The 19,273-nt window shown below is 36.5% G+C and overlaps 1 protein-coding gene across 2 annotated transcripts; it reads left to right on the forward strand.

Moving 5' to 3' along the window:
- The first annotated feature begins 15,645 nt into the window (after positions 1–15,645).
- On the forward strand, positions 15,646–18,839 carry LOC107630515 (20 kDa chaperonin, chloroplastic). Of its 2 annotated transcripts, XM_088509194.1 has the most exons (7): positions 15,646–16,103; positions 16,712–16,781; positions 16,860–17,047; positions 17,517–17,696; positions 17,819–17,974; positions 18,167–18,244; positions 18,508–18,839. In XM_088509194.1, the coding sequence occupies exons 3-7, from the start codon at positions 16,877–16,879 to the stop codon at positions 18,679–18,681; spliced, it is 759 nt and encodes a 252-aa protein (XP_088365320.1). In that variant the 5' UTR covers positions 15,646–16,103; positions 16,712–16,781; positions 16,860–16,876; the 3' UTR covers positions 18,682–18,839. The 2 variants fall into 2 exon arrangements, with proteins under 2 accessions (XP_088365320.1, XP_016189161.1); XM_016333675.3 differs by lacking the exon at positions 15,646–16,103 and having other exon boundaries at positions 16,652–16,781.
- Positions 18,840–19,273: the final 434 nt, after the last annotated feature.

Here is a 19,273-nt window from a genome sequence, read left to right on the forward strand (position 1 = left end):
CCAGAAAATCCACTTTGAGTGCAGGGAGGTCAGAATCCAACAGCATCAGCAGTCCTTTTTCAACCTCTGAATCTGATTTCTGCTCAAGTCCCTCAATTTCAGCCAGAAAATACCTGAAATCACAGAAAAACACACAAACTCATAGTAAAGTCCAGAAATGTGAATTTAACATAAAAACTAATGAAAACATCCCTAAAAGTAACTAGATCCTACTAAAAACATACTAAAAACAATGCCAAAAAGCGTATAAATTATCCGCTCATCACAACACCAAACTTAAATTGTTGCTTGTCCCCAAGCAACTGAAAATAAAATAGGATAAAAAGAAGAGAATATACTATAAATTCCAAACTATCAATGAAACATAGCTTCAATCAAATGAGCGGGACTTATAGCTTTTTGCCTCTTGAATAGTTTTGGCATCTCACTTTATCCATTGAGGTTTAGAATGATTGGCATCTATAGGAACTCAGAGTTCAGATAGTGTTATTGATTCTCCTAGTTCAGTATGATGATTCTTGAACACAGCTTCCTTATGAGTCTTGGCCGTGACCCTAAGCACTTTGTTTTCTAGTATTACCACCGGATACATAAATGCCACAGACACATAATTGGGTGAACCTTTTCAGATTGTGACTTAGCTTTGCTAAAGTCCCCAATTAGAGGTGTCCAGGGTTCTTAAGCACACTCTTCTTTTGCTTTGGACCTTGACTTTAATCGCTCAGTCCCAAGTTTTCACTTGACACCTACACGCCACAAGCACATGGTTAGGGACAGCTTGGTTTAGCCGCTTAGACCAGGATTTTATTCCTTTAGGCCCTCCTATCCACTGATGCTCAAAGCCTTGGGATCCTTTTTATTTGCCCTTGCCTTTTGGTTTTAAGGGTTATTGGCTCTTTCTGCTTGCTTTTTCTTTTTCTTTCTATTTTTTTCTATTCTTTTTTTTCGCCTTTTTTTTTCTTTTTTTTTTTCTGCAAGCTTTGTTCTTTGCTGCTTTTTCTTGCTTCAAGAATCATTTTTATGATTTTTCAGATTATCAAATAACATGTCTCCTAGTCATTATTCTTTCAAGAGCCAACATATTTAACATTCTTAAACAACAACTTCAAAAGACATATGCACTGTTCAAGCATACATTCAGAAAACAAGAAGCATTGTCACCACATCAATATAATTAAGCTAAGTTTAAGGATAAATTCGAAACTCATGTACTTCTTGTTCTTTTGAATTAAAACATTTTTCATTTAAGAGAGGTGATGGATTCATAGGACATTCATAACTTTAAGACAAAGTTACTAACTACTAATGATCATGTAATGAAGGCACAAACATAGATAAGCACATAACATAGAAAACGAAAAACAGAAGAAAGAAGAACAAGGAATGAATCCACCTTAGTGATGGTGGCGTTTTCTTCTTGAGGAACCAATGATGTCCTTGAGCTCTTCTATGTCTCTTCTTTGTCTTTGTTGCTCCTCCCTCATTGCTTTCTGATCTTCTCTTATTTCATGAAGCATGATGGAGTGCTCTTGATGTTCCACCCTTAGTTGTCCCATATTGGAACTCAATTCTTCTAGGGAGGTGTTGATGTGCTCCCAATAGTTTTGTGGAGGAAAGTGCATTTGAGGCATTTCTGGAATCTCATGGTGATGAGCTTCTTGCGCCTCTTGAGCTCCATGACTGGGCTCTCTTGCGTGCTCCATCTTTTTCTTAGTGATGGGCTTGTCCTCTTTAATGAGGATATCTCCCTTTATGTCAATCCCAGCTGAATTGCATAGGTGGCAAATGAGGTGAGGAAAGGCTAACCTTGCCATGGTGGAGGACTTGTCAGCCACCTTGTAGAGTTCTTGAGGTATAATCTCATGAACTTCCACCTCTTCTCCAATCATGATGCTATGGATCATGATGGCCCGGTCTATAGTAACTTCAGACCGGTTGCTAGTGGGAATGATTGAGCATTGAATGAACTCCAACCATCCTCTAGCTACAGGCTTGAGGTCCAATCTTCTTAGTTGAACCGGCTTGCCTTTAGAGTCAATCTTCCATTGAGCTCCTTCTACACATATGTCCATAAGGACTTAGTCCAACCTTTGATCAAAGTTGACTCTCCTTGTGTAGGGGCGTGCGTTCTCTTCCATGTATGGCAAGTTGAACGCCAACCTCACATTTTCCGGACTAAAATCTAAGTATTTCCCCCGAACCATTGTAACATAGTTCTTTGGATCCGGGTTCTTACTTTGATCATGGTTCTTGGTGATCCATGCATTGGCATAGAACTCTTGAACCATTAAGATGCCGACTTGTTGGATGGGATTTGTTAGAACTTCCCAACCTCTTCTTTGAATTTCATGTCGGATCTCCGGATACTCATTTCTTTTGAGTTCAAAAGGGACCTCAGGGATCACCTTTTTCTTGGCCACAACATCATAGAAGTGGTCTTGATGGGCTTTGGAGATGAACCTTTCCATCTCCCATGACTCGGATGTGGAAGCTTTTGTCTTCCCTTTCCCTCTTCTAGAGGATTCTCCAGTCTTAGATGCCATCAATGGTAATGGAAAAACAAAAAAGCTATGCTTTTACCACACCAAACTTAGAATATTGCTCGCCCTCGAGCAATAAACAAAAGAATAGATGAAGAAGAAGAAGAAATGGAGGAGAGGGAGAGGGTGATGTGGTTCGGCCAAGAAGGGTATAGAGGGGTTGTGTTGTGTGAATTTGATGAAGAATGTGGGGCTTTATATAGGGAAGGGAAGGGGGGAGGTTTCGGCCATATGGGTGGGTTTGGGTGGGAAATTGGTTTTGAATTTTGAAGGTAGGTGGAGTTTATGAGGTAGGTTTATTGGGAAGAGTGGGTGGATGTGAGTGGTGAAGGTTTAGTGGGGAAGAGAGATTGATGTGATTGGTGAGGGGTTTTTAGGGAAGAGTGTTTATGGGGTTGTGTGAAAGAGAGTGGTGAGAAGAAGTGAGTGGAGGTAGGTGGGGATCCTGTGGGGTCCACAGATCCTGAGGTGTTCAAGGATTTACATCCCTACACCCATTAGGCATGTAAAAATGCCTTTGTACCCAACTCTGGGCGTTCAGCGCCAGGTTGGTGGCCATTTTGGGCGTTCAACGCCCATATGTGTGCCATTTCTGGCGTTGAACGCCAGAACCATGCTTGTTCTGGGCGTTCAGCGCCAGGATGCTCCCATTCTGGGCGTTCAGCGCCAGAACTATGCTCTATTCTGGCGTTTGAACGCCAGACAGATGCTCCTCCAGGGTGTGATTTTTCTTCTGCTGTTTTTGATTCCGTTTTTGAATTTTTTGTTTATTTTGTGACTCCACATGATCATGAACCTAAGAAAACATGAAAAATAAGAATTAGATAAACATTGGGTTGCCTCCCAACAAGCGTTTCTTTAATGTCAATAGCTTGACAGTGGGCTCTCATGGAGCCTCACAGACGTGCAGAGCTTTGTTGAGACTCTCCAACACCAAACTTAGAGTTTGGATATGGGAGTTCAACACCAAACTTAGAGTTTGGTTGTGGCCTCCCAACACCAAACTTAGAGTTTGACTGTGGGGGCTCTGGTTGATTCTGCTTGGAGAGAAGCTTTTCCTGCTTCCTCCCCATGGTTGCAGAGGGAGATCCTTGAGTTTTGATTACAAGGGAGTTCTCATTCCATTGAAGGAATATTTCACCTCTGTCAACATCAATCACAGCTCTTGCTGTGGCCAGGAAAGGTCTTCCTAGGATGATAGATTCATCCTCTTCCTTTCCAGTATCCAGGACTATGAAATCAGTAGGTATGTAAAGGCCCTCAACCTTTACTAATATATCTTCTACTTGTCCATAAGCCTGTCTTCTTGAGCTGTCTGCCATCTCTAGTGAGATTTTAGCAGCTTGCACCCCATAGATTCCCAGTTTCTCTATTACAGAGAGGGGCATGAGGTTTATTCCTGAACCAAGGTCACACAGAGCCTTAAAGATCATGGTGCCTATGGTACAGGGTATTATGAACTTTCCAGGATCCTGTCTCTTCTGAGGCAATGTCAGTTGATCCAGATCACTTAGTTCATTGATGAACAAGGGAGGTTTAACTTCCCAAGCATCAATGCCAAACAATTTGGCATTCAGCTTCATGATTGCACCAAGAAACTTGGCAGTTTACTCTTCAGTGACATCCTCATTCTCTTCAGAAGAGGAATACTCATCAGAGCTCATGAAGGGCATAAGGAGGTTCAATGGAAGCTCTATGGTCTCTAGATGAGCCTCAGAGTCCTTTGGTTCCCCAGAGGGAAGCTCCTTATTGAGCACTGGACGTCCCAGGAGGTCTTCCTCCTTGGGATTCACGTCCTCTCCTCTCCTCACAGGTTCGGCCATGGCGCTTATGTCAATGGCCTTGCACTCTCCTTTTGGGTTCTCTTCTGTATTGCTTGGGAGAGTACTAGGAGGGATTTCAGTGATCCTTTTACTCAGCTGGCCCACTTGTGCTTCCAAATTTCTAATGGAAGACCTTGTTTCATTCATGAAACTTACAGTGGCCTTAGATAGATCAGAGACAAGATTTGTTAAATTAGAAGCATTTTGTTCAGAGTTCTCTGTCTGTTGCTGAGTTGATGATGGAAAAGGTTTGCTATTGCTAAACCTGTTTCTTCCACCATTATTAAAGCCTTGTTGGGACTTTTGATCCTTCCATGAGAAATTTGGATGATTTCTCCATGTTGAGTTATAGGTGTTTCCATAAGGTTCACCTAAGTAATTTACCTCTGCTATTGCAGGGTTCTCAGGATCATAGGCTTCTTCTTCAGAAGATGCCTCTTGAGTACTGTTGGATGCAGCCTGCATTCCATTCAGACTCTGAGAGATCATATTGACTTGCTGAGTCAATATTTTATTCTGAGCCAATATGGCATTCAGAGTATCAACTTCAAGAACTCCCTTCTTCGTAGGCGTCCCATTATTCACAAGATTCCTTTCAGAAGTGTACATGAACTGGTTATTAGCAACCATGTCAATGAGTTCTTGAGCTTCTGCAGGCATTTTCTTTAGGTGAATGGATCCACCTGCAGAAGTGTTTAGTGACATCTTTGATAGCTCAGATAAACCATCATAGAATATATCCAGGATGGTCCATTCTGAAAGCATGTCAGAGGGACACTTTTTGGTCAACTGTTTGTATCTTTCCCAAGCTTCATAGAGAGATTCACCTTCTTTCTGTCTGAAGGTTTGAACATCAGCTCTAAGCTTGCTCAGCTTTTGAGGAGGAAAGTACTTGGCTAAGAAAGCCGTGACCAGCTTATCCCAAGAGTTCAGGCTGTCTTTAGGTTGAGAATCCAACCATAATCTAGCTCTGTCTCTTACAGCAAAAGGGAAAAGCATGAGCCTGTAGACTTCAGGATCTACTCCATTAGTCTTAACAGTATCACATATCTGCAAGAATTCAGTTAAGAACTGAAAAGGATCTTCAGATGGAAGTCCATGAAACTTGCAGTTCTGCTGCATCAGAGAAACTAATTGAGGTTTCAGCTCAAAGTTGTTTGCTCCAATGGCAGGAATGGAGATGCTTCTTCCATGTAAATTGGAATTAGGTGCAGTAAAGTCACCAAGCATCCTCCTTGCATTATTATTATTTTCGGCTGCCATCTCCTCTGCCTGTTCGAAAATTTCTGAAAGGTTATCTCTGGATTGTTGTATTTTAGCTTCTCTTAATTTTCTCTTCAGAGTCCTTTCAGGTTCTGGATCTGCTTCCACAAGAATGTTCTTATCCTTGCTCCTGCTCATATGACAAGGAAGAATGGCCAGAAAAATGATAATAATAATAGAGATCCTCTATACCACAGTATAGGGATCCCTTTGTGAGTGGAAGAGAAGGGGGAGACAAAGAATGTGATGTAAAGGAAGAAATGCAACTGTACGAATGGAAGAGATGTGAGATGAGATGTTAGGATATGAATGAATAAATAGAATAGGATGGGGGAGGTATAATTTTCGAAAATTATTTTGAAAAGGAGTTAATGATTTTTGAAAATAGTTTTTTTGAAAAATGTTTAGTAAATTTTTTTTTTTTCGAAAATTTTTTTTTTTGAAATCAAAAATAAAAATTAAAAATAATTAGTTAATTAAAAAGAAATTTTGAAAAAGGGGGAAGATATTTTCGAAAATAGAGAGAGAGAGTTAGTTAGGTAGTTTTGAAAAAGTTAAGAAACAAACAAAAAGTTAGTTAGTTAGTTGAAACAAATTTTGAAAAAGATAAGAAGTTAGGAGGTTAGAAAAGATATTTTGAAAAGATATTTTTGAAAAAGATAAGATGAGAAGATATTTTTGAAAAGATATGATAGAAATTAGTTTTGAAAAAGATTTGATTTTTAAAATCACAATTAATGACTTGATTCATAAGAAATCACAAGATATGATTCTAGAACTTAAAGTTTGAATCTTTCTTAACAAGCAAGTAACAAACTTCAAATTTTTGAATCAAAACATTAATTGATTAAGTTATTTTCGAAAATTTGGTATAAAAATAAGAAAAATATTTTTGAAAAATATTTTTGAAATTTTCGAAAATAACTAAGAATTTTGAAAAAGATTTGATTTTTGAAAAAGATTTTGAAAAAGATAAGATTTTCAAATTGAAAATTTGATTTGACTCATGAGAAACAACTTGATTTTAAAAATTTTTGAAAAAGTCAACTCCAAATTTTCGAATTTGATGAGAGAAAATAGGAAAGATATTTTTTTATTATTTTTGAATTTTTATGATGCAAGAGAAAAACACTAAAAAGATGCAATGCATGAAATTTTTAGATCAAAACATGTGATGCATGCAAGAATGCTATGAATGTCAAGATGAACACCAAGAACACTATGAAGATCATGATGAACATCAAGAACACATTTTTGAAAAATTTTTTATGCAAAGAAAACATGTAAGACATCAAACTTAGAATTCTTTAATGCTTAGACACTAAGAATTCAAGAATGCATATGATAAACATGAAAAGACACAAAACAAAAAATCATCAAGATCAAACAAGAAGACTTACCAAGAACAACTTGAAGATCATGAAGAACACCATGAATGCATGAAATTTTCGAAAAAATGCAAGATGCATATGCAATTGACACCAAACTTATAATGTGACTCAAGACTCAAACAAGAAACAGAAAATATTTTTGATTTTTATGATTTTCTAAATTTTTTTTTTATTTTTATTTTATATTTTTCAAAAATTATATGAAAAAGAAAATTAAGGATTCCAAAATTTTTAATATGACTTCCAGGAATCTTGCCATGTTAGTCTAAAGCTTCAGTCCAGGAATTAGACATGGCTCACTAGCCAGCCAAGCTTTCAAAGAAAGCTCCGGTCCAAAACACTAGACATGGCCAATGGCCAGCCAAGCTTCAGCAGATATGGATACTTTTCATGTATAGAATAACTAAGTGTGTGAGAATCTCTTCATTTGTGATGGTAAGTTGAAACCCCAGTCCAAAAATTAGACACGGCTTACAGCCAGCCAGGATTCAACAAATCATCATGAAACACTAGAATTCATTCTTAAAAATTTTGAATAAATTTTTGAAAACATTTTTTTTTCAAAAACAAAAGAGAAAATTTTTTTTTTTTTTGAAAATATTTTTGAAAGATTTTTGAAAAGAAAACAAAAAGAAAGTTACCCAATCTGAGCAACAAGATGAACCGTCAGTTGTCCAAACTCAAACAATCCCCGGCAACGGCGCCAAAAACTTGGTGCTGTTGTCGGATCAAAAGGGAATCTGGCACTGATGTTACCGGACCAAAAGCTTGCCGAGAACTCAAACAATCCCCGGCAACGGCGCCAAAAACTTGGTGCACGAAATTGTGATGTCCAGGCTCGAACAATCCCTGGTAATGGCTCCAAAGCTTGGTGCTCTGATCTCAATACATAATTGTCACAACTTTGATACAACTAACCAGCAAGTGCACTGGGTCGTCCAAGTAATACCTTACGTGAGTAAGGGTCGAATCCCACGGAGATTGTTGGTATGAAGCAAGCTATGGTCACCTTGTAAATCTCAGTCAGGCGGATTTAAACATGATACTTTATTAGATTAAAATAAACAATAAAAATGATAGAGATACTTAAGTAGATTCATTGGCAGGGATTTCAGATAAGCGAATGGAGATGCTTTTCGTTCCTCTGAACCTCTGCTTTCCTGCTATCTTCATCCAATCAGTCTTACTCCTTTCCATGGCTGGCTTTATGTGATACATCACCACTGTCAATGGCTACTTTCGGTCATCTCTCGGGAAAATGATCCAATGCCCTGTCACGGCACGGCTAATCGTCTGGAGGCATCACCCTTGCCAATGGCTTCATCTTATCCTCTCAGTGAATAATATGCTCATGCACCCTGTCACGGCACAGCTATTCATCTGTCGGTTCTCGATCATGCTGGAATAGGATTTACTATCCTTTTGCGTCTGTCACTAACGCCCTGCAATCGCGAGTTCGGAGCTCGTCACAGTCATTCAATCATTGAATCCTACTCGGAATACCACAGACAAGGTTTAGACCTTCCGAATTCTCTTGAATGCCGCCATCATTCTAGCTTACGCCACAAAGATTCTGGTTAGGAGATCTAAGAGATACTCATTCTAGCTTAATTCATGTAGAACGGAAGTGTTTGTCAGGCACGCGTTCATAGGGGAGATGGTGATGAGCGTCACACATAATCATCACCTTCATCACGTTCTTGGGTGCGAATGGAGATCTTAGAAGCGAAATAAGATGAATTGAATAGAAAATAGTAGTACTTTGCATTAATCTTTGAGGAACAGCAGAGCTCCACACCTTAATCTATGGAGTGTAGAAACTCTACCGTTGAAAATACATAAGTGAAGGGCCAGGCATGGCCGAAATGGCCAGCCCCCTAAAACGTGATCAATAGTCTCCTAAGATGAATAATGGAATAAAACTGAGACCAAAGATGCCTAATACAATAGTAAGAGGTCCTATTTATAATAAACTAGCTACTAGGGTCTACATAAGTAAGTATTTGATGTATAAATCCACTTCCGGGGCCCACTTGGTGTGTGTTTGGGCTGAGCTTGAGTGTTGCACGTACAGAGGCCATTTGTGGAGTTGAACGCCAGTTTCTGTGCCAGTTTGGGCGTTCAACTCTGGTTTTGGATCCTTTTCTGGCGCTGGACGCCAGATTTGGGCAGAAGGCTGGCGTTGAACGCCAGTTTACGTCGTCAATTCTTGGCCAAAGTATGGACTATTATATATTTCTAGAAAGCCCTGGATGTCTACTTTCCAACGCAATTGGACGCGCGCCATTTTGAGTTCTGTAGCTCCAGAAAATCCACTTTGAGTGCAGGGAGGTCAGAATCCAACAGCATCAGCAGTCCTTTTTCAACCTCTGAATCTGATTTCTGCTCAAGTCCCTCAATTTCAGCCAGAAAATACCTGAAATCACAGAAAAACACACAAACTCATAGTAAAGTCCAGAAATGTGAATTTAACATAAAAACTAATGAAAACATCCCTAAAAGTAACTAGATCCTACTAAAAACATACTAAAAACAATGCCAAAAAGCGTATAAATTATCCGCTCATCAATTAGCTTAGGCTAGTGTGTGTGAGTATCATTCAAGTGTGGGAACCTTGGGACATTGGGTGAATAAGAGGGTATTTTGTATTATTATTGAAAATATTGGGAATTGGGTACATACTCATGTATTGATCAAATGTAAAACCTTATGCACTGACGCTCTTGTATATAGAAAAAAAAAATGAGAAAAACAAAAGAAAAAAAGAAAAAAAAAACAATATGGAAAAGAAAAGAAAAAAAATAAGAAAAAGAAAGAAAAAAAGAGAAAGAGGAAAAATAATGAAAAGGGGACAAAATGCCCCAAAGTGAAGCTCAAGAGGAATCAATGCATAAGTATAGTGAAACGAAAAGAAAATGCATGAGTATGTGGAAAAGTGAGGAACGGGTAGTTAGGTTAGCACTTAATTGTATAGGTCATTATATAGGTTAGGTGGGGAAAGTTCAAGTTAATCAAAGATTCAAATCCTAAGTCCACTAGCCATATACGACCCTACCTTGACCCTAACCCCATTACAACCTAGGAAAAGACCTCATGATAATTGTATGCATGCATTGAATAATTGTTGATTGTTAGATGAAAAACAATTCTTGGAAAGCATGATTAGGGGAGAATTGAGAGAATAAACCCTAAACACTGAGTGATTAGAGTGCAAACACTTCCGCCGAGGGTTCGATGCTCAATCCTTTGATTCCCGGCTCTCGCGAGCATTCCTCATGCAAGGTTGCATATATTGCATTTGATGCTTAGAAAGTGGCAAGTCCTATGCTTTGACCATCATTGTACCCCATGTGCTCGCATATGTCCTAAGAAGGCTAATTTGCTCCCAACCAAGTGGATAGTGGCACTAGTCATAGTTGCATGCATATAAGTAGGTTGCACTTCATGAGTCTTATGCTTTTGCAATCCCTCGGTCTTCTATGTTTCTTTGCATCTCTCTAAGCATGAGGACATGCTAGGATCTAAGTGTGGGGAGGTTGACAAACCCCAATTTGAGGGTTTATCTTGTGATGATTTCAGGGGTTTTATCAATGATTCCACACACTTTCTATATGAAAATACAAGATTTTGCATTCCTTTCCTAGTTTCGCCTCATGAATGAAAACATGCTTACTTCGCACTAAAAAAGATACATTTCTAACCTTCTCTTGATGCCATTAGATGCCGTGACTTGTGTGTTAAGTGGTTTCAGGATATAGAGTAGGAATGGACCGAAAAAGAGAAGGAAGACGGGTACAAAGGAAGGAAGCATGAGGATTAAGCTTTGGAGATTTCCACATGGGCGCGTGCGCGCACCTTGCGCGCCCGCGCGGATAAGGCAACGTGGAGCCAAAGCCAAGAGCCGGCTTGAGAAGCGGCTAAGCCAGGATCTTCATGGGCGCGCACGCGTGCATCACGCCTCCGCGTACATCTCAAGACGTCTCAACGGCGCGTGCGCGTACCTTGCGCGTGCGCGCCGATCTGCGAATATGATTTTTAAGAAGTCACGTGACTTAGGCGTGGAGGCAGTTAAGGATCCCACTCTTGGAGAAACACCTTGGCGGGAAAAGCTTAAGAAGACCAAAGGAACAAGGATTAAGGACACTTAGTTAGTTCATTTTTTTCTAGATCTAGATATTTTTGGAGGAGAGGAGAGTTAGTTACACTTTTGGGGAGAAGAAGAGGGAGATTCCAAGCTTCACTAGGGTTCATCCTCATCTAATTTCTGAATTTTCAATGGCTTTTTGGTGAGATCCATTACAATTCTCACTCCACTTTGTTCATGTCATAGATTTTCTTCTCCAATTTCAAGTAGTAGATACAATTGATCAATTCTCATAGATCTAGAATTCAACTTTGTAATTTTGGATTTCATCTCTATTTTGGATTTTCATTGCTACTCTTTGAGACTTGTTGTTAGATCTTTGTGTTGCAATACTTTCAATTTGACTTTTCTTCTCATTTTACTATGACTTTCCTTCTTGCTCATCACATGTTTGATAAAATGACAACACTAGCTATGGAGTAGAATTCTCACACTTGGCATAGGGTTTGGTCCTTGGAAGAAATTGAATAGTTGTATCAATAGTTGATTTGGAATTAGGGATTGCTAGTTGGCTTGGAGTGCACTAAAGCTAGATTCCCATAAGGTGATGCTAGGACTTGTGACTCAAGTTGATTGCTTTCATTTGACCTCCCTCTATACCTAGGGGATAACTAAATGAAGCAAGGCCTAATTGTTATCAACATTGAATGGACTATAAGGATAGAATTTCTAATGCCAACCCTAAGCCAAGTCTTTTGATAATTGATTGTTTGTTTCTCATTATTTTGCTAAAACCTTCAAAGAATCCCAACAAGGCTTACTAAATCAATAAGATGCACACTTTGGCAATTCCAAGGGAGAACGACTCGGGAGACTAGTACTCTCGGATATAGATTGTAGAATTGTTTGATAAAGGATTTTGCGTCGGTTTAGACTATACTACGATTGACCATTTGATAATTTCTATACCGGCAAAAATTCATTTGTCAGGTCCTATCATACATCTTCCTCCAAAACTTTTTCAACTTGTTTCCCCACATAATTGGCTTGTTTCTCTATCCTATAGCAAAAGGGAAATGCTGCTTGTTCCCTCAAAAACCATGACCTCCACCTTGTATCTATTTATCCGCACGAAAAACATACTGATAAACCGAAGTAGCTATTAACACTGGTTCAGATCTTTATTACGACAACCTTATAGATATGGTTCCATGCGTGTGGCTACATTTGTCACATTCGTATCTATTACCGACTGGTGTTTCAACTTTCTTAGGACACCTTCTGCAGGCCTTGTAATACCAATCATTATGGCTACAATTTATGGCCACAATAGTTCCAACAATCCAAATAGGACCATCTTGCTATCCAAGCTAATATTAGATACAATTTGTTGTATACGAAATAATCAACCTATCTATAGATGTGGATTTCAAAAAAAATGAAACTCAAAAGGAAAAATTTAAATCATTGACAATATTTATCAAGTTGTGTGTGGCTATTCCAAATTACAAATTTATTTCATTTACTTATCAAATCTGTCGATTGAACACCAATACTGACAATAAAAAGTATTTAAATTACCTAATATATCTAATAATAAAAAAAAACTTTATATATTTAAGCAATATTAGTTCCATAATGACACAAAGAAGCTATTATATCCTAATGAAAAAACTATTAATTTACCTCTTTGGAACTCAGGGCCTCTTCAATGGTTTTAACTAATACAGACCCATTAGTAATCTCTTCCACGTTAGACCAGCCACATCTGGGATGACATTTGAATTATTCTTGAAGCATTGGATGGTGCCCCCTTTAGCAATCTACGCCATATAGATTTAAGTGATTTTTACAGAATGTTTAGACGTTGTCTTAATCGAATTTTATCACAAAACAGAAAAATGTGAAATGAAACTATCTAACCTGTCCCTAAATCCAACAACCTCCTTCAACTCTACATTGATGTGCAGTTTGGAGATCATTTTATTAAACTATGTGCTGGTTAAAAGTGCATACCATTCCACCTAATTGCCTTAAAATATTGTATAACTACAATAAATGGCTCCAGCCTTCCGTCTTCCAGATGTGGTAGTATCTCATCGACCATTTCACCAAATAAAGTGCAGTTAATCCTATTGTTTCTATATTTTAAAATAACACATACAGAAGAATGCCATTAGTACTATACAAAAGAATGCAGGTAGTATATGAATGTGAGTTGTGTTATATGAATTACATATTTTTTTCCTACAAGAAAACTTACTCTAGATCTTGTAACACCACAACCAGCCATTTGATCTCCTTCCCTTTACTGGTGACCAACTCTCTGGGATCATGCTTTCCAACCATCTCACCAATCATGTCTAAGGGAAAACAAAATAGATTTCTTGTAAACTTGATTTCTATAATGATGATTTTAAACTCGCTGGGAAAAAACTAACCAAAGAGCTCTGAGTTGTCGATCTTATCGGCCGTGAGCAATTCGGATATAATCTTGAACAGAAATGCATCAAGAGGAAAGGTAGGATTCATAACATGATTGACTTCCATCCTGTGTGAAAAAGTCAGTATCCAGCGATATAGAGTGCGCTTTTTTATGATCTATTGTCCACCACTATAAAGTTCGTCATAATATACATCTGAAACACCTGAAATACACCACTCCATTTTTTAATTATAGATTTGGGTATTGAAGTATGACCCCTTCCACTCTGCATTTTTCAATAGAACAAACCAACAAATATATTTCATTAGATACATCTATACTTGTGTATTATACTGATTTAGGTGTAACATATTAGTAATAGCAATTTTGTTTGTGATGTAATTACCTTACTATCTTGAAGGATCATCTCTATGCTTTCAACCTCCTTTTCGTTGAACTTACTTAGATGTTCCCAAATCCTGATCACATATACCTTAAAGTTCCAACAAAGTTTCCTTGCATTGACATCAGAAACATAGTCATAGTTTTCACCCATCTTATTTTGAGTATTCGGTATGTGTTATAGTAAAGATAAGCAATGTTAGAATTTGTGGCTGAGGAATCAGGTCTTAAATTCCTTGAGAGCTTTGAATTGAAGTTTTAAATCCAATGGATAAAATAAGAGACATTATGAAAAAAAAGTGTCTTATATATTATTTTTTCTTATATTATATAATATATAGTATAGATAATATAGAATATATATAATAATAATAATATTATTGTATTTGAAGTTCTTTATTAATATATTTTCAGTAGGTTTCATATTATAAAATCAGCATACACACATGTTAAGTATGGAGCTGTGACACTAATCGAGTAACGAGATATGTACTGGTTACGTTTTATATATTAATAGATTTCTTTTTGGTAGGTTTTGATTATAAAGAAGAAATAAGAACACATGTATCAACACTTTTTTGAGGTGATTATATCTCCTAAAAAAACTTTCAGCTTTTTCTTAAATTCTTTCTGAGGTGTCCATATCAGTATGATGTACTTCTAATTTTATAAAAGCTTTGCTGTGAGATAAGCTATTGACACTTCTTCATTCACATGTACCTTTTTTATTTATGAGGTTGATTGAACTCTCTTAGACACTTTAAGTGTGAGTTCTCTAAGCCTTAGAGCCTCTTCTTAGAATTTTTCTATTGTCTTAGGTGATGATTTAAAATTCTCAAATTTTATTTTAATCTTCTTTTTCAACCTTTTACCTCACCCTTAGAATCTTTCAAGAAATTGATTTTGGTGAAAGAGTAGGTTCTTGAGCAGTCTTCTTCTAAGATCTCTTATCACTAACCTCAACTTTATCATCACGAATGTGTGACATGCTTTGATTTTTTTTTTTTTGAAATATCAGATAAAATTTCAAAAACTTTCTCAAACTAATACAAAAATACAACTAACATTTTTTTGATAAAGCAATCCCAAAAATTTGAGAGTAAAAACTCTTAGAAACAATTGAATAAATTTCTTTAACTTATGAACATAATATCTTCTTTTTTCTTTATATTAAAATCAAATGGGTCAATTTAAATATTTTAACCTTGTCAATTAGGTATTAGTCACTAAATCAATTCAATTAAAAATAAAAATTGATTACAAATGAGTTAGTCAAAAATTAATAAAAAATTTAATTAACTAGTTCAAGCAGTATAATTTTTTTAATAAATAATAAATTTAAAAATATATTTCTTACATAAATATAATATGTTATTAAAATTCTATTAAACTTAGAGTAAACTTAATTTTTTTTAATTTTAACTTGACCAATTCAATGCTGTATTCTGATTTAAAAGTGAATATAAATTAAATAATATTCGTATATCTGTAATATTTATCCGTATCTATCATTGGATCTGATAAAATTCGATCCGCATCTTAATAGAATTGCGAATAATAATATCACACATCGATCTGCAGATCTGATCCGTAGGTCCGGAATAAATAATATATGTAGGTAACTCTAATTGGCAAATCCTAAATTTCCATTTTTTCGACTTCACCCGTTCATCGCCGCGCTCTTACCCACTCACCCAACCTAACCAGTCTGTCTGTCTTATCAGCCTTGGGCATCATTCATTGACTACCACCGGCGTCCATCCCCTTCTCACTCGCTGTCATCGTCTTGTGCTGCCTGGTGTCCTTAGCTACACTAAAATTTCTCTCGTTCATTGTGGTTACTGGTTCAATGCACTCCCGCCTCGTTCGTTGCCACCGGGAAAGCTTGTCGGTTTCTAGCTTCTCTGTTCTTGCCGGTTCCCTGCTTCTCCAATCTCTCTGGTATTCCTCGCCTCTGTTCGTGTTCCTAGTTCTAGTTTCCACAACCTTGGTTCAAAATTTTGGCAGCCCATCTATATTTTCCGGGTCCGGGTTGGTAAGCAGGGCAAGCATACCACACTTGAACTAACTACTCGCTATCCACTCTCCAGCGGGACATACAGTGTATATGCTAGTTCATTCTAGAAGTATCTTTAATATCAGATAAAACCCAACCAAGCTTTCTCTCTCCTAATCGTCTTACACTTTGTTTGGATGTTGCAAAGAAAATGAAAAGAAAGAAAATAAGAGGAAAGAAAATGGAAGGAAAAGTTGAGTTATTTGTATGTTGTTTAGATGAATAGAAAATAGATGGAAAGAAAATAGAAAGAAAATTTTTCTTTGTTTGGATGAAGAAAAAAATGAAAAGAAAAAAAAATTATAATAATATAAAATTACATTAATACCCTTATCATAAAATAAAATAAAAATATTTTTATTTATTCATATTTTATTATATTTTATAAATATTATAAAATATTATAATTTTATATATTTAATTTAAATTATTTATCTAATACATATAATGTTTAAATATAAATTTTTATTATAATAATATATTAAAACTAAATTTATATTAATATTTGTCAATAATAATATAACTAAGAATATAACTAAGGATAATATTAAAAATACAAAATTATATCACTTTTCTTCTTATTTTTTTGCCTGTGATAGAAAAAAAAATCTTTTAGTGGAACCACATAAAAATTTTTTTCTTTTTATTTTTTTTGATAACCAAACAAAAAAAATTATTATTTTCCATCCATTTTCTTTCCATTCATTTTCCATCTCACCAAACATAGTGTTAGGGTTTTTATCTTTTCATTCACTGCCTTCACTCTCTCTCTTGTCGCTCACTCTTCTTCCACGAAGGTAATTGTGAATTGGTAATGATAATGATAATAATAACAACGTCATCAATTGTCTTATCAAATCTGTTTTGTTGTGCAGTGCTTAAGTTTTGGTCAATGGCGACAGCTCAGCTAACAGCATCCTCAATTTCCTCGAGGAACGTGTCGTCGTTCGAAGGGCTTCGACCTTCGGCGGTTCAGTTCCCCTCCGTCGTCAGAATTGGAACCCTCACTCAAAGGTCCTTCCGGGGTTTGGTTGTCAAAGCCGCCACTGTTGTTGCTCCAAAGGTTCCTTTTTTACTTCGATGTTTTTTTTTTTTATAATTATTATTAGGATAGAGAAATTTGTTGTAATTCGGTTAAAAGAATACTGTAATTGTGCAATAGGTTTTGTTTATTAGTGTGTATGTTGCGAATGTTGAAGAAGTTTGATATTGTCACTAGCATTCTAGAATTAGAAGCTAAAATTAAAAACTTATCTTTTAGGGCTTAACTTGGTATATGCAGTGCGAGCACAATTTATTTGCTTAAATTATGTAAGATGGTACAAAACTGTTGAAGAATGCAAACAGTCCTCAATCAAAACAGCTTCAGGGACCATTATCTTTTAATTTTAGGTATTCTGGTAAATTACATGATTATCGGATAACTGTTGATATGTAAGCCTGGAGATTTTGTTACGAAATTTTGGAGTACTCAATTTATGTGTTTTGTAACCCATTCTTGTAATGTCTCTTAGTGAGTGTTTCCCTTGCAGTACACTGCTATTAGGCCTCTCGGCGACAGAGTACTGGTTAAAATTAAGGAAGCAGAAGAGAAGACCGACGGAGGAATTCTACTTCCTTCAACTGCTCAAACAAAACCACAGGGTGGTGAGGTTGTTGCTGTTGGAGAGGAGAAATCAGCTGGGAAGAGCAAAATAGAAACTAGTGTTCAGGTATTGCTGATTTCTTAGAATCAATATAATTTTAGTTATCTATCTTTAACTTTTTTCCCCTTTTTCAAGGGAACGTGATATTCTTGTCAATTTTAGCTTGTTTGATGCTTCTCTTTGTATAGATTGGTGCGCAAGTTGTGTATTCGAAATATGCTGGTACTGAGGTGGAGTTCAATGGTGCAAAGCATCTTATACTGAAGGACGATGACATTGTTGGTATCCTCGAGACCGATGAGATCAAGGATCTTAAACCGTTGAATGATAGAGTCTTAATACAGGTTTCATCCTATTTTCGTTAGAGAGCAGGATTTATTTTGTAATTTCTGCAATTCTGAAGGTTTATACTTTGGATTGACATTTATTATTCTGAAGTGTAGCATTGTAAGATAATATGGTCTCTGCTTTTAGACACCATGTCATAGTTATAATAATATCTTTAAACATTTCTATTGATTCAATTTTAACTGCAGGTTGCACAAGCAGAGGACAAAACTGCAGGTGGTTTGTTGCTTACCGAAGCAAGCAAGGAGAAACCTTCTATTGGAACGGTAAGTTTCTTTTGAATACTCTCTTCTTTGTAAAGATAGTATACTTTACCCAACAACTCTTATGAAGAAGATTGCTTTAAGGCCTGTTTGGTACCCTGAAAATGAGTATACTATAATTTATTAAGAAAATCTTGAATATAGACGACACTATTAAAAACAAAAAGCAAACATATTTTTTTCATTGGCCCCTAATTTAGTGTGGACTCTGGTAAACAATCCTTTTGACCGAACTAAATCTGTTGTAATGTGTTTAATGCTGTTAGGTAATTGCGATCGGCCCAGGGCCTCTTGATGAGGAAGGTAACAGAAAACCATTGTCTGTTAATCCTGGGAACACAGTCTTGTACTCCAAATATGCTGGGAACGACTTCAAGGGAAAAGATGGTTCGGACTACATTGCATTGAGGGTCTCAGATATCATGGCTGTCCTTTCCTAGTAACAAATTGTTCTGTGTTTTGTAACTTAAAAATTTTGTGTTCTTGAGGAAAATGGATTATTTTTAATCGGCGATGACAATTGAAACATAGCTCATTGCAATTATCTTAGAAAATCTACAAACTTCTGGTAATGTCAATTGTTTTCAGTTGTCCGTAATTTCCACCTCTCCTTAAATGTTCCAAAAGCATGTAGGGAATCTTTTAGGGCATTTTAAAACCATTGTGATCAATGGTAGATTAAATAGAGAACAGTATAATTCCTAAGGTGATTGCTATGATGCCTAAAAGTGCTTGCTTAACTTACCAAAAAGGGTTAAAAATCAATATTTAGTTTTAAAAGTATAAAAGTAAATAATCATTAAATATTCAAAAGTTGCCATAAAAAGTAAGTTAGGCAAAAGTTAGGCACCAAGTTATAGGTATCATAGAATTCACCAAAATTCCTAGATTCGAGAAATTACAAGATGTGAAATTACAAGGTGTTCATTTAATTTCGGGGCTGAAAATTTTTTTCTCCATCGACGTTATGCACATTCTTGGGTCATCATGCACTATGCTAATTTAATGGTTTAATTTGAATTACACCAATTT

Source organism: Arachis ipaensis, chromosome B3, assembly GCF_059453495.1.
Source record: "Arachis ipaensis isolate K30076 ecotype BB chromosome B3, ASM5945349v1, whole genome shotgun sequence".
Taxonomy (NCBI): domain Eukaryota; kingdom Viridiplantae; phylum Streptophyta; class Magnoliopsida; order Fabales; family Fabaceae; genus Arachis; species Arachis ipaensis.